The sequence below is a fragment of the Artibeus jamaicensis genome, unplaced genomic scaffold, assembly GCF_021234435.1.
Source record: "Artibeus jamaicensis isolate MK-2021 breed Jamaican fruit bat unplaced genomic scaffold, CSHL_Jam_final contig_558, whole genome shotgun sequence".
NCBI classification, from domain to species: Eukaryota; Metazoa; Chordata; class Mammalia; order Chiroptera; family Phyllostomidae; genus Artibeus; species Artibeus jamaicensis.
Genome location: NW_026521886.1, coordinates 3,106,829 through 3,119,978, shown reverse-complemented (window position 1 = coordinate 3,119,978; position 13,150 = coordinate 3,106,829). Strand labels below are relative to the sequence as shown.

Below are 13,150 nucleotides of genomic sequence, written 5' to 3'. Positions count from 1 at the left end.
GTCATATCATGTCACCAAAATACATTAGCAGATTAAGTGTAATATGTAACCCTTGGGGCTTTAATTCACAAAGCATCCCCATCACAAAGCGTTCCTTTTCAACTACTTTTCCTTCTTTCTTAGTGGTAGTACTGTACAACATTGCCTGGGCTTTCCTATTTCATAGCACTGGGTCATGTATCTTACGAATAGTGGTTATTACCTTCTTGGTGTCTAATTTGAATAAGCATGATATTGTTTTTTGCATTATTTGTTATACTTGTTTTGAAGCTTAAAATTCTAAGTGGAGACAGATTATCATTTACGTGACTTGATTTCTTTTACCTCAGCATTTGTTTAATGAAGTGGTTGGGAAGAAATTGCTTTGGAATATAAATCTAACATTATGAAACACCTCAGTGCACTATGGTTCTAATTAGAAATGCTTGAGAATAAAATATGGGACTGTCTTACAAAGTTGTATACAGTTTCTAAAGAGGACGTTTTCTGATCTGATGAAAGTATCTAAACTGTCACTAGTACCTAATCAGAGAAGGGTTTTAAGATTTCATTAAGTTTTGTAACTTTACATTACTCAGCAAGTAATCTATAAATTTCATTTTTGTTGATCAGTGCAGTTTCTGGTCCATCTTATATGTTGACAATATTGCATGTTTTGATTTGAACATTTCTTTGTTCCTGTGTTTACCTCATTACTGCAAGGTAGTGATTTTGAAACAGTTAATTGAACCTCAGTTTGAGTTGTTACAAAGGACCTACTTTTTTTTCTTTTTGTTCAAGTACAGTTGTCTTCATTTCCCCCCACCCCACCCATCCCCACCTCCTACCCTTGATCTTACCCCCTTTGGCTTTGTCCATGTGTCCTTTATACATGTTCCTTGATGATCCTTCCCTCTTTCTCTGCTGTTAGGGCCTAGTATACTGTTTAGTTTGAAGTGGTTATGATGTAGCTATTTTTCTTCTGTAGTCCCTAATGAAAAATTCACATGTTAAGGAATACCTAAAATTTTCCTTTAAAGGACCAGTATCTTTACTGTGTTTTCTAGAGTGAAAGAAGAGGGGCTCTGTTCAGGTAACTCAGTTGATTAGCACATTTTCCTAATATGCCAAGGTTGTGGGTTTGGACTGGGCATCATCTGCAAAGCCCCTCTCTCTAAAAATAAATAAAAGTCAAAAAAGAAGAATCAACTAATGAATGCATGAATAAGTGGAACAACAAATTGGTCTCTCTTTCTCTCTCTCCCCCTCCCTCTTTCCCCCCCCCCCAAAGCAATAAATTAAAAAAAATTAAAGTGTGAAAAAGGAGCTAGATAATTAGTAATGAAATAAGTACTGGCCATAAATTGAGATGTGATGTGCTTGAGGACTACATATTAATCTTAGTAAAATGCTTCAGAATTGTTTAGACCAGTACTATACAATACAATTTTCTGTGAGGATGGAAATGTTCTGTATCTGCAGTGTGCATTATTATGGTAGGGATTAGCCAGATGTGGCTCCTGAATACATTAAATGTGACTAATATGGCTGAGGAACTCTATTTGATTTTATTTAATTTTGTTTAAATATCCAGCTGTGGCTAGTGACTAGTCTATAGGTCAGCATAGGTCCAGACCAACATTTTTCACTGAACCTTTTTTCATTAGCGCATCTCCCTTTTGCTCCCTGGGTCTTTTTAGACTCCCCATACCCCGAAATTGTTTTTCCTGCCTCAATGAAATTTTTTAAAAAATCCTCACTGGAGGGTATGTTTATTGATTTTAGAGAGAGAGGAAGGAGAGGGGAGACAGACAACATTGGTCAATTGCCTTCCATATGTGCCCCAGCCAGGGATTGAACCAGCAGCCTAGGTATGTGCCCTTACCAGGGATCAAACTTGCAGCCTTTTGGTCTATGAGATGATGCTCCAACCTAGCCAACCAAGTAAGGGTACCTCAATGAAATTTTAATACCACAAATATACCCTGTATATCCATTTATATACTGTGGCTTTTAGAGGGCCACCAACCATTGTTAGTATCACCCCTGTTGGAAATACATGGTCTAGACCAGGGTTGTCAAACTCATTTTCGCCAAGGCCCACATCAGTCTTGCAATTGCCTTCCAAGGGCTGAATGTAGTTTCAGCTCCATAACAGTTGAGGAGTAGTTACATTTATACAGTCCTGTGGGGGCAACTTTGCCAGCAAGCCCCCCTGTCTACCTCAGATGAAAGTAAAACTACTAAGACATGATCTGCTTGGGGAGGAGAGGTGGTCAGTCTCTCACAGGAGAAGGATCAAGAACCTCTTTTTCAACAGCTTTTATTTGGTTATAATACATAGGAATACAGGTAAAGCTCATCAGTCAGTGTCAGGTGGCAAGGATCAAACAGTAGATAACATTTCAAAGAAATCTGAGGGCTTAGTCTGAGTCAGTGTCTATCAGGTAAGGGGGTTGCAGAAACTTTGGGAGACATACTCATGTCCTGCTTGGACCCTTAATCATATGAATGAAAGCACACTTAGCAAAGCAGGCTTCACAGGACTTTGTGAATGAACTCTTTCTTATGCCCAATCACCCTGGAACCCTTTCTCCCACAAAGTGCTGCACCGCCTTCCCATTCATAGGTTTTTAGGGTTAAGTGGATTTAGCCAGGAAGCACTTCTCCCAGACTGAAGTAGGGACTCAGGCTATGTCAGAGTAGCTGGGAGGCAAGGGTCCATCACACCCTCTATGCTACAGCCCCCCAAGTCCTTGCTTGAGGGCCTCCCAAGTGATCATGTCTGGCTTAGGTTGCCCCTCCTCTGAGGGGTCTTACCCGTCTCTGACTAACTCACCAAGTGTTGGGGGCAGGGGATGAAGTAGAAGCAGCGCTGCTGCCAGAGATAAGCTTTGTCTCCTTAGTGGCTCCCATTCTGGAGGTCACTCACTCAGCCTTAGCCATGGGGTGCAGTTACAACTCCTGAAACCAGGCAGAGCGGTTCCCAGCACAGTTCTAAAATTATTTCAGCTGTTTGAAGGCAACTGTGGGGCTGAAGCCCCAGTGAAAATGAGTTTTGACACTCCTGGTCTAGACCAATCAAAGGTTGGCATTATAGGGAAACTTAAGCCAATATTGGTAAAGTTCCTGGGCAATTGTAATGACTGTTAAGGCTAAAAGTACCTATGTGCACAATTAAGAACTTCAAAGCTGAATAAGTTTTTGTAGGTTTGTGAAATTCTCAGTCATCCTTTTTTGTACTTGGGTAACATTTTTATGGCATTGACATGTTTTAGTAATGGATGATGCTTATACAAAGATGCAGACATTTTAAGAGGTACACTGAATCTAACCCAGTTAGGTGGACTATCAGAAAGTTAAGGAATTTAGAAGCCATGTTGCATGGAGAGGAATTGAAAAAAACACAGAGGTTTGGTTTGGTGATGTATTGGTGTTCTTCATAACTCTTAACTATTCTAGGTGAAGTATAACTAGGTGATGTAACACTGTTGTGGAAGAATTAGCTCTTCTGATAAAGAGTTGATATTAAATAACTTTTAAGGACATATTATGCTTGAATTATTTTAATTCATATTTTTGTTCATATTTCATGGTTTTGATCTTTCCTTCTTCAAGAAGACCCTTTTGACATTTTCTATGATACTGGTATAGTGGTGATGAACTCCCTTAGCTGTTTCTTGGTGTGGGAAGCTCTTTATCTGTACTTTAATTCTAAATGTCAGCTTTTTTGGGTAGAGTACTCTTGGTTGTAAATCCTTGCTTTTCATCACCTTGAATATTCTTGTCAGTCCCTTCTGGCCTGCAAAGTTTCCGTTGCAAAATCAGGTGATGGTCTTATGGGAGCTCCATTGTAAGTAACTAACTGCTTTTCTCTTGCTGTTTTTAAGATTCTCTCTTTGTCATTAACCTTTTGCATTTTTTTTTTTTTTGGGTGGGAAAATTTAGCTTGTATACATTTTATTTTTTTAATATGTTTTATTGATTATGCCATTACAGTTGTCCCATTCCCCCCTTCATTCCCCTCCACCCTGCACAGCCGCTCCCCCACCATTCCCCCCCTTTAGTTTATGACCACGTGTCTCAAGTTCTTTAGATTCTATATTTCCCCTACTATTCTTGCCCTCCCCCCATCTATTTTCTACCTACCATCTATGCTACTTATTTTCTGTACCTTCTCGCCCCTTCTCCTTCTCTTTCTTCTCCTCCTTCTCCTTCTTCCATTCCCTTGTTGCTAACCCTCCATGTGATCTTTATTTCTCTGGTTCATTCCTGATCAAGCTGTCCTCTTAGTTTGCTTTTGTTTTAGGTGTGGTTCTTAATAAATGTGAGTTTGCTGTCCTTTCACTGTTCATATTTTTTTATCTTCTTTTTTCTTAGATAAGTCCCTTTAACATTTCATATAATAAGGGCTTGGTGATAATCAACTCCTTCAACTTGACCATATCTGGGAAGTGCTTTACCTGCTCTTCCATTCTAAGTGAAAGCTTTGCTGGATAGAGCAATCTTGGATGTAGGTCTTTGGATTTCATGAGTTGGAATACTTCTTTCCAGCCCCTTCTTGCCTGTAAGGTCTCTTTTGAGAAATCAACTGACAGTCTGATGGGAACTCCTTTGTAGGTGACTGTCCCCTTATCTCTTGCTGCTTCTAGGATTCTCTCCTTCATTTTAATCTTGGGTAATGTAATTCTGATGTGCCTTGGTGTGTTCCTTCTTGGGTCCAACTTCTTTGGTACTCTCTGAGCTTCCTGGACTTCCTGGAAGTCTATTTCCTTTGCCAGACTGGGGAAATTTCTTTTTTATTATTTGTTCAAATAAGGTTTCCACTGGTGGCTGTTCCTCTTCCCCTTCTGGTACCCCTATAATTCGGATGTTGGAACATTTAAAGATGTCCTGGAGGTTACTAAGCCTCTCCTAATTTTTTTTTGAATTCTTGTTTCTTCCTTCTGGTCCATTCCATTGATATGAGTCCCAGTTTCCTTCCCATCACTATTGGTTCCCTGTGCATTTTCCTTCATGTCACTTAGCATAGCCTTCATTTTTTCCTCTAATTTATGATACATCCAACCAGTTACGTGAGCATCCTGATCACCAGTGCTTTGAACTGTGCATCTGATAGGTTGGCTATCTCTTTGTTGCTTAGTTGTAGTATTTCTGGAGCTTTGATCTGTTCTTCCCTTTGCTCCCCCCCCCCCCTTTTTTTTGTCTTGACGGGCCTGTTATGTAGTGAGGGGTGGAGCCTTAGGTGTTTACCAGGGCAGGGTAACCCAGTTGCTGGGTTGTGACACTGTATGTGGGGGAGGGGTCAGAGAGGGAACAAATGCTTGGCTCTCTTAGATTTCAGTCTCTTCTGCCTCTTCCCCCAAGCAAACTGGGCCCTTCTGGTGCTAATTTCTCTGTGAGTGGGCTTGTATACATTCTAGGAGCCTGTGGGTGTCTCCAATGAACTCTCCTGTGAGGCTGGGAGTCTCTCCCTCCCGGCACCTCAGCCCCTACAGGTGTTTTCAATCAGTGTTTGAGGCTTTATTTCCCCACTCTGATACCCTGGGTTACGCAGTCTGTCTTGCTTCCCAGTTTCACCTGGTTTAGCTATGCAAATGTGGTACTGCCTGGCCAGCCAGCTGCCTTGCGCTCCTCTCTGGGCCTACCTGCTGCCATCTTGTGTGTCCTTAAGCCACTGCTTTTTTTTAATGGTGACCCATCTCTGCCCAGCTGCCCAACCTTGCCCTTCCTGCCAGTCTAGATCAATGTGTCTATTTTAACTCCTTGGTTGTCGGCCTTCTGTACAGTTCAATTTTCTGTCAGTTCCGATGTGTGTGTATGTGTTCTAAGTTTTTGTTGTCCTTATTTTGGTTGTGTGGGGGCACAGTGTGTCTGCCTAGGCCTCCATCTTGGCCAGAAGTCCCAGTGGAGATTTTTGACCGCTCTGGTACTTGGGCAACTTCTTGTGACAAAGGTTGTGTACAAGTTTGGTGTTTTCTAGAAACAAGTTGTCCTGCCTTTTTTTTAAAAAAGATTTTATTTATTTATTTTTAGAGAGAGGGGAAAGGAAGGAGAAAGAGGGAGAAAAACATCAATGTGTGGTTGCTTCTCAAGCACCCTTCACTAGGGACATGGCCTGCAACCAGCCATATGCCCTGACTGGGAATTGAAATGGCAACCCTTCGATTCACAAGCCTGTGCTGAGTCCACTGAGCTATACCAGCCAGGGCCAAGTGTCTCATTCTTTATCCTGGAGAACATTAAGTACAAAAACATAGCTCTTAACTGTTACCAATTTAAAGCCATCAATGTCCTGGTTATACCAGATGTGGAATTTCTTTGGGTTGGCTATGGTGTATCATTTGCAACAACCCCCAAATTTTGAGCAAGCCCTAAATGAAAATGTGGAGGGAAGAGAATACCAGATTGTGTGCTGATGTTGTATGGCTGCTGTATTGGGGACTTATAGGTCCTCAGGTAGTTTCTGGGATTAGTGTGACTGGGGTTTGCAGATAAGGAAGAGGCTCCTCTGCTGCCCAAGAGGGTCAGTCAGCCTGATAAGATGGCCATGGAGATAAGCCTGTAGTGTGTGCCAGTGAAAAGGCAAAAGGAAACAAATGAAATCTGTCATGTAGGACTAGGGGGCTTATGTATTTCTTGTTTGCTTTCTTTCTAATATTATTAAATATTTGGTACACCAGTGAACTGTACCAAACCAAGTTATGGGAATCCCCTTCCCCCTTCTCAAAATTAGTGGCTTTCTTAAATATTCTTTAAGAATTCTTTGCAAAGCCTCTCAAACCTTTTTATCTCTTTCTTAGTTTGCTCTTCTTTCCTTCTTTGGATTTGAAGTTCTGATCTCAAGTCCAAAATATGGTACCAAACCTTGGGGTGACACTCTTAAACCTTGGTCTAAGGCAGTCCCTGGGGAGGAAAATGGGGCTCTGTGAGACTCCCCAGATAACAGGCAGTCTGGCATATAAATTCATATCGGGCTTTTTTGCAGATATGGGGGGTATTTTTGTTTTTGTTTTTTAATTTTTGGTTTGTGGTAATCCTGCTTTGAGCAAGTCTCCTGATGCCATTTTCCCAACATCATTTGCTCACATCATGTCTGTTACATTTTAGTAATTCTCCCAATATTTCAAGATTTTTAATTATTATATTTGTTATGGTGATCTGTGATCACTGATCTTTGTTAATATTGTTCATTGTTTGGGGTGGGACATCACAAAACATGCCCATATAAGATGGTGAATGTAATCCATAAATGTGTGTTTTCTTACTGCTGCAGCAATCCCTTTTTCCCTCCCTTTCCCTCTCCTATTGAAATTCGGCCAGTTAGTAACCAAATCATGGCCTCTTAAATGTTCAAGTGAAAAGAAGTGTCACATGTCTCTTACTTTCAGTCAAAAGCTACAAATGATTAAACTCAGTGAGGAAGGCATGTCTGGAAGCTCAGCCTTTTGCACTAGTTAGCCAAGTTCTAATTGCAACAAAACAGTTTTTGAAGATTAAAAGTGGTACTCCAGTGAACACATTAATGGTAAGAAGATAAAACAGCCTTATTGTTGTTGATGGGGAGAAAGTTTTAGTGGTCTGGATAGAGGGTCAAGCCAACTGCAGCATTCCCTTAAGCCAGATAGAGCCTAATCCAGAACAACTGTGTGAAGGCTGAGAGAGGTGAGGAAGCTGCAGAAGAAACATTGAAAGCCAGCAGAGGTTAGTTAGTGAGGTTCAAGGAAGGAAGCCATCTCCATAACCTAAAAGTGCAGGGCGAAGCAGCAAGTGCTGATGTAGAAGCTTCATCAAGTTATGTAGAAGGTTTAGCTAAGATAATGAAGGTGGCTACACTAAACAGATTTTCAGTGTAGATGAAACAGCCTCATAATCAAAGAAGATGCCAAAAGGAGAAGTCAGTGCTTGGCTTTTAAAGCTTCAGAGGACAGCCTGACTGTTGTCAGGGGTTTATGCGGCTGATGACATAGTCACTTACCATTGTAAAAATTCTAGGGTCCTTAAGAATTATGTTAACCTACTCTCCCTTGCTGTATAAATGGGAGGGGGCAGGGGCTGGGGGAGCCTGGATGACAGCACATCTCTTTACAACACGGTATACTGAATACTTTAAGTCCACTGTTAAGACCTACTGTTCAGAAAAAAGATTCCTTTCTAAATGTTACTACTCATAGACAGTGCACCCAGTCACCCAAAAGATGTACAATAAGATTAATGCTGTTTTCATACTTGCTAATCCAGCACCCATTCTGCAGTGCATGGATCAATGAGTAATTTTAACTTTCAAGTCTTATTATTTAAGAAATATTTTGTAAGGCTATAGCTGCCATAGATAGTGATTCTTCTGATGAATCTGAGAAAAGTAACCAAAATTTTCTGGAAGGGAGTTAAAATTCTGGATTCCATTAACAACATCTGTGATTCATGGGAAGAGGGCCAAATACCAGCATTAACAGGAGTTTGAAAGAAGTTGACTCCAATCCTCATAGATGACTTTGAGGGGCATCAAGACACCAGTCGAGGAAGTAACTATAAATGTGGTGGAAACAGCAAGAGAACTAGAATGACAAGTGAACCCTGAAGATGTGACTGAATTCTTCAATTTCATATAAAATTTAAATGGATGTGGAATTGCTTCTATGGATCAGCAGGGAAAGTTGTTTCTTGATGGAGTATACTCCTGGTGAAGCTGCTGGGAAGAATGTTGAAATGAAAACAAAGGATTCAGAATATTACATAAACTTAGTTGATAAAGCGGTAGCAGGGTTTGAGAGGACTAACTCCAATTTTGAAAGTAGTTCTGTGGGTAAAATGCTGTCAGACAGTATTGCATACTACAGAGAAATCTTTGTGAAAGGAATAATTACTGCAGCAAATTTCTTTTTTTGTTGTTCTATTTTAAGAAATTGCCACAACCTTCAGCAACTACTATTCTTATCATTCATCAGTGATCAACACTGAGGCAAGACATTCCATCAGCAAACAGACTGTAACTCACTGAAGGCTCAGATGATGATTTTCTTTCAGCATTAAAGTAGTTTTAATTAAGGTGTTGTATTTACATATTTTAGATATAATGCTGTCACATTTGTAGTTAACAATGTAGTGAAAACATAACTTTTATAGTCACTGGGAAACCATAAAATTGATTTATTGTGACATTTTGTGATATTTGTTGTGTCCTGAAGGTTTGGAACCACATATGCACTATCTCTGAGATAGGCTGATAGGAAGAACAAAAAAAACCTTGATATGATGGAAGCCTAAAGGAAACAGGCTTTGCATAACTCTCCTTATTGTTATATGTTATACTGCCTTCTAATTAGCATGAATGGGAGCTTAATAGACAAATGCTGGTGGGGGACTAAGATACGATGTCTTCATAGACCAGCTATGGGTATGAAGCTTTGGCACTGAGACAGCTTGAACCTCGAGGTAGGTGATGGGGCCTGGTTTAATCCTTAGTGAACTCCTCTAGCCTTCTGGTTCCCATACTGTTTTCTAAAGCCACGGAAAATGCCACTTTCAGTAATAGGGCACATTATCTAATTCTGTTCTATGGAGCAGTGGTTAAGTTTAATATTTCCTTTCAGTTTTTGGTCTCTGGTGCAATACCACTTGATGAAAGAAGGCAGTTGACAGCCAAGCATCTGGAAACAGCAGAGTGTAGCTTAATTACCTAACCTACTCTCATGACCTCATTACCTCTGTGCTCTGTTCCATTATTTATTCATCTCTATGTTTGGCACACATTAAAATGATAGCCAACATTTACTAACTATTGTGTTAGTAAATGTTGAGCATTTTACTCATTCAGGACATAGAACTATTATTCCTGTATTCCTGTCCCAACAGAGAGGTTACATGACTTGCCTAAGGTAATGCAGCTAATAGCAGATAGCAAAACCAGAGTAAAAATTTAGGTAGTCTGGGATCAGAATTTCATTATTAACTCACTCCCCTATAGGCAGAACTATCAGCCTCATCCTTGAGGAAGCTAGGTAATTGAAGAGGAAACTAAAAGGAGCTTTTCTGAGACTCATTCTTGACTATTTTGCTAAGAATGCAGAAGAATAACACCAGGCTGTTTTGAACCTACTTCTTTACCTATTTGTTTATGTAGAAACAATTATTTTCCCCAGCTCTGCTGAAGGCAGGAGTTGGATGTTAACTTTGTTACTTGTAGCCTCCTGCTCTGGCTATTTCAGTGTCTGCTGATGATAAAGAACAAGGATTTGATGCCCTTTTTTTTTTTTTTTTAATTTACTTATTTTTAGAGGGGAAGGGAAGGAGATAGGGAGAGAAACATCAATGTGTGGTTGCCTTTCGCAGGTCCCCTGCTGGGAACTGGCCTGCAGGGAACTGGTCTGCAACCCAGGCATGTGCCCTGGCTGGGAATCGAACCGCGATTGTCTGGTTCGCAGGCCCGTGCTCAATCCACTGAGCTACACCAGCCAGGGCTTGATGCCCTTTTTGAGGGCACTCATTCAGTGTTGAATTCTGGATTCTAGCGAAGAACACAAGACTCCTATTGAGGATTCCAATTCTCTGAGGAGTGCTCCTTTAACAGTCTTTAGATGTCATTCATATTGGGGTCCAGAATTAGGGACTCTACTTTTTCTGAAAGCCACTCATTTTCTGAAGTCACTGAGTCAAGTTCTGGGATCTGAGAGGTAATTAAAACAGGAGCTCTGGCTCAATAAGTAAAATAGACCATAGTGTGGCCACTTGTGGAAGACGATTAAGCAAAGGGTAAAGGGTATGGAGAGCTGCCTGAAAGATTTTCTGGAAAAATCTGGTTCCAAGAGCTTCAAAGTCAAGTATTATTCATGTACTACCCCAATATTTGATAGTAGTTCTCTTCTTGGCACTGGGAATAAGACTGCCTTCGTGGAAATTATTAGAAGAGGGAAAAGACAAACAAAATGATACATAAAAATACCAAGTAGTGGTAAGTGCTCTGAAGGAAAATAAGGCAGAATAAAGGGCTAGGGAACAAATGAGGGGTGTGCTACTTTAAAGTGAACACCTTTCTGAGGATGTGGTATTTGGGCAGACACCTGAAGGGACTAGGGTGGATCTGAGCAACTTGGAGCATTAACCCAGTGGTTTTTAACTGGTGTACTGCAAGAATTTTTAAAACACGCAGTACCTGACTATTTTGTCAGCACCACTGACCTTTTCCCCTTAGATTGTCAAATAAAAAATGACAACAGCCAACACAATGATAACTATCTCGTGTGAATTAATCAAAGTTATACTAAACTTTTTATCGTCAGATTGGCAATAAGTATAATATATTTTTGGCGTGCTGCAGAATTTTAGTAATTAGTTTATGTGTGCAGTCAGATGAAAAGGATTGAAAATCACTGCATTAACCAAGTTCACCCCACATCCTAGCAGGACAGTGAATTTTCTCAGGCTACTCAGGGGCAGGATGGCCCTGCCAAGCTTTTTACCTAACTTTGGGATCCAGAATTCTAATGACTGATACTGCTTTCTATAATAGCCTGTAGATGGTAGGGAAATAGCCAGCAGGAAGGCTCAGGGCATAGTTCTCTTGGGGCAGTTAGATGTTTGTGCCTTGGAAAGTGGTCCACCTTGGTGTTTCCATCCTCCTTACAGTGCTTTCTTCTTTCTTCTTTTAGTTTGAAGGATGACCTCTAGGAAGAAAGTGTTGCTGAAAGTTATCATCCTGGGAGATTCTGGGTAAGTGTATCTCATAAGTTTGAGCTAAGAAATTGGCTTGGATTTAAAAGCTTCACATCCTTGGAACCCATGCCCTCCATTCTGACATTTGCTGCTTCTCTAATTGTGGAGACATTAGAGCTCTACCTAGGTCTCCCTGCTATTTTGGGGCATAGCAGAAATTTGAATTACTCCTTGTTACACGGTATAACCCTATGTTCTCTGATTTTTTGCATGATTTGGTGAATAGGGTAGCTATTTGAACTCAGCTAGTAATTTCTTAGAATCCTTCTTTTTTAAGCTGGTTAGACTAGGGACTCCTGTTTATGTAGACTTGTTGCTATTAGTATTGTGCCTGCCACATACCAGTTTGGGGTATGATGTGCCTAAAACTATGCCTGTTTTAGGCCTGTATATGAAAGAGCCTGGGACTAGTCTGATCTGACATCTGCCACTAACTTACTCTTTAATAGCTGCTAAGATTCTGTGGGTGGCTTTTTAGATTTGGTTTCTGAAATGACTTATGAAAGTTTAGAGCTACTGCAGGCTACATATTTAAAAAATAAAATAATAATAATAATAATAATAATAATAATAATAAATGTAGGTATCCTCCCCATTCCAAAGATACCTGCCCTTCCTTTAAAAAGGCAGCATTTTTTCTACCCTGGCTGTTTTTTAAATCAGCTGAGGAACCTGTGAAAAGTTAGCATTTCCCCAGACCAGTGGGCTAAACCTAGTTGACAGTGCTCATTCTTATTTTTTCTCACTCTTTCTCTCCCTCCCTCCCTCCCTCCCTCTCCCTCTCTCCCTCTCTCTCTCTCTCTCTCTCTCTCTTCTACTCATATACACCCACTTTCTGGGGTTTCTGGTGTGCTGTCAGGATTGAAAGGTACTGCTTTTAGGCCTGCGTTAACCCAGACCTGCTGGAAAAGAATTATGAGGCCTTTGTTCAATTATAGATTTCTCAACTGCTTCTCTGAAAATTCTGATTCACATGGCCTGTGTTGGAGAACACTGCCTTAGGCTGTATCTATACTTTTAGGTCATCTGCATATAAAAATGAGTATGCTCCTTTGTGGGAAAGAAAGGTGATATTATTGGCTATGAGGAAGGCTTTGGCATTATATTCAGCCTACCCATAACTAAACTTATCACCAGAAAAATCACACATAGTCTCTTGCTTAATTTTCTTACTGAAAAACATCTCTTGGAGAAGCATACATTTGAGGTAGATTCTGGTATGGTGGAATATTGGTGCTGTTTCTGTTTTAAATTTGAAACTTTGAAGCAGTGGGTTGGCTGAATTCTATGTAAATCTCTCTTGAAGCCAAAGGCTTTCTCTTGGTATTTCTTTCTTGAACTGAATAGCAACCACTAAATAGAGAAACCCCCAAGATAACAGAGATATTTTTGGAGCGTATTTGCTATCATTTTTCTGGAAGGAAAAAAAAATCTACCTACTGAGTTTCCTGTACCAAAA

General features: G+C 40.3%; 1 protein-coding gene across 2 annotated transcripts in view; it reads left to right on the top strand.

The window, feature by feature from the left end:
* The window catches only part of RAB7A (RAB7A, member RAS oncogene family), a 91,243-nt gene that overhangs the window by 59,608 nt on the left and 18,485 nt on the right, over positions 1 to 13,150 (top strand). For both annotated transcript variants that reach the window (XM_037131682.2, XM_053670287.1), the window contains one exon: positions 11,628 to 11,688. In XM_037131682.2, the coding sequence (XP_036987577.1) occupies positions 11,636 to 11,688 (53 nt within the window). In that variant the 5' untranslated portion in view covers positions 11,628 to 11,635. The remainder of the gene's footprint in view (positions 1 to 11,627; positions 11,689 to 13,150) is intronic.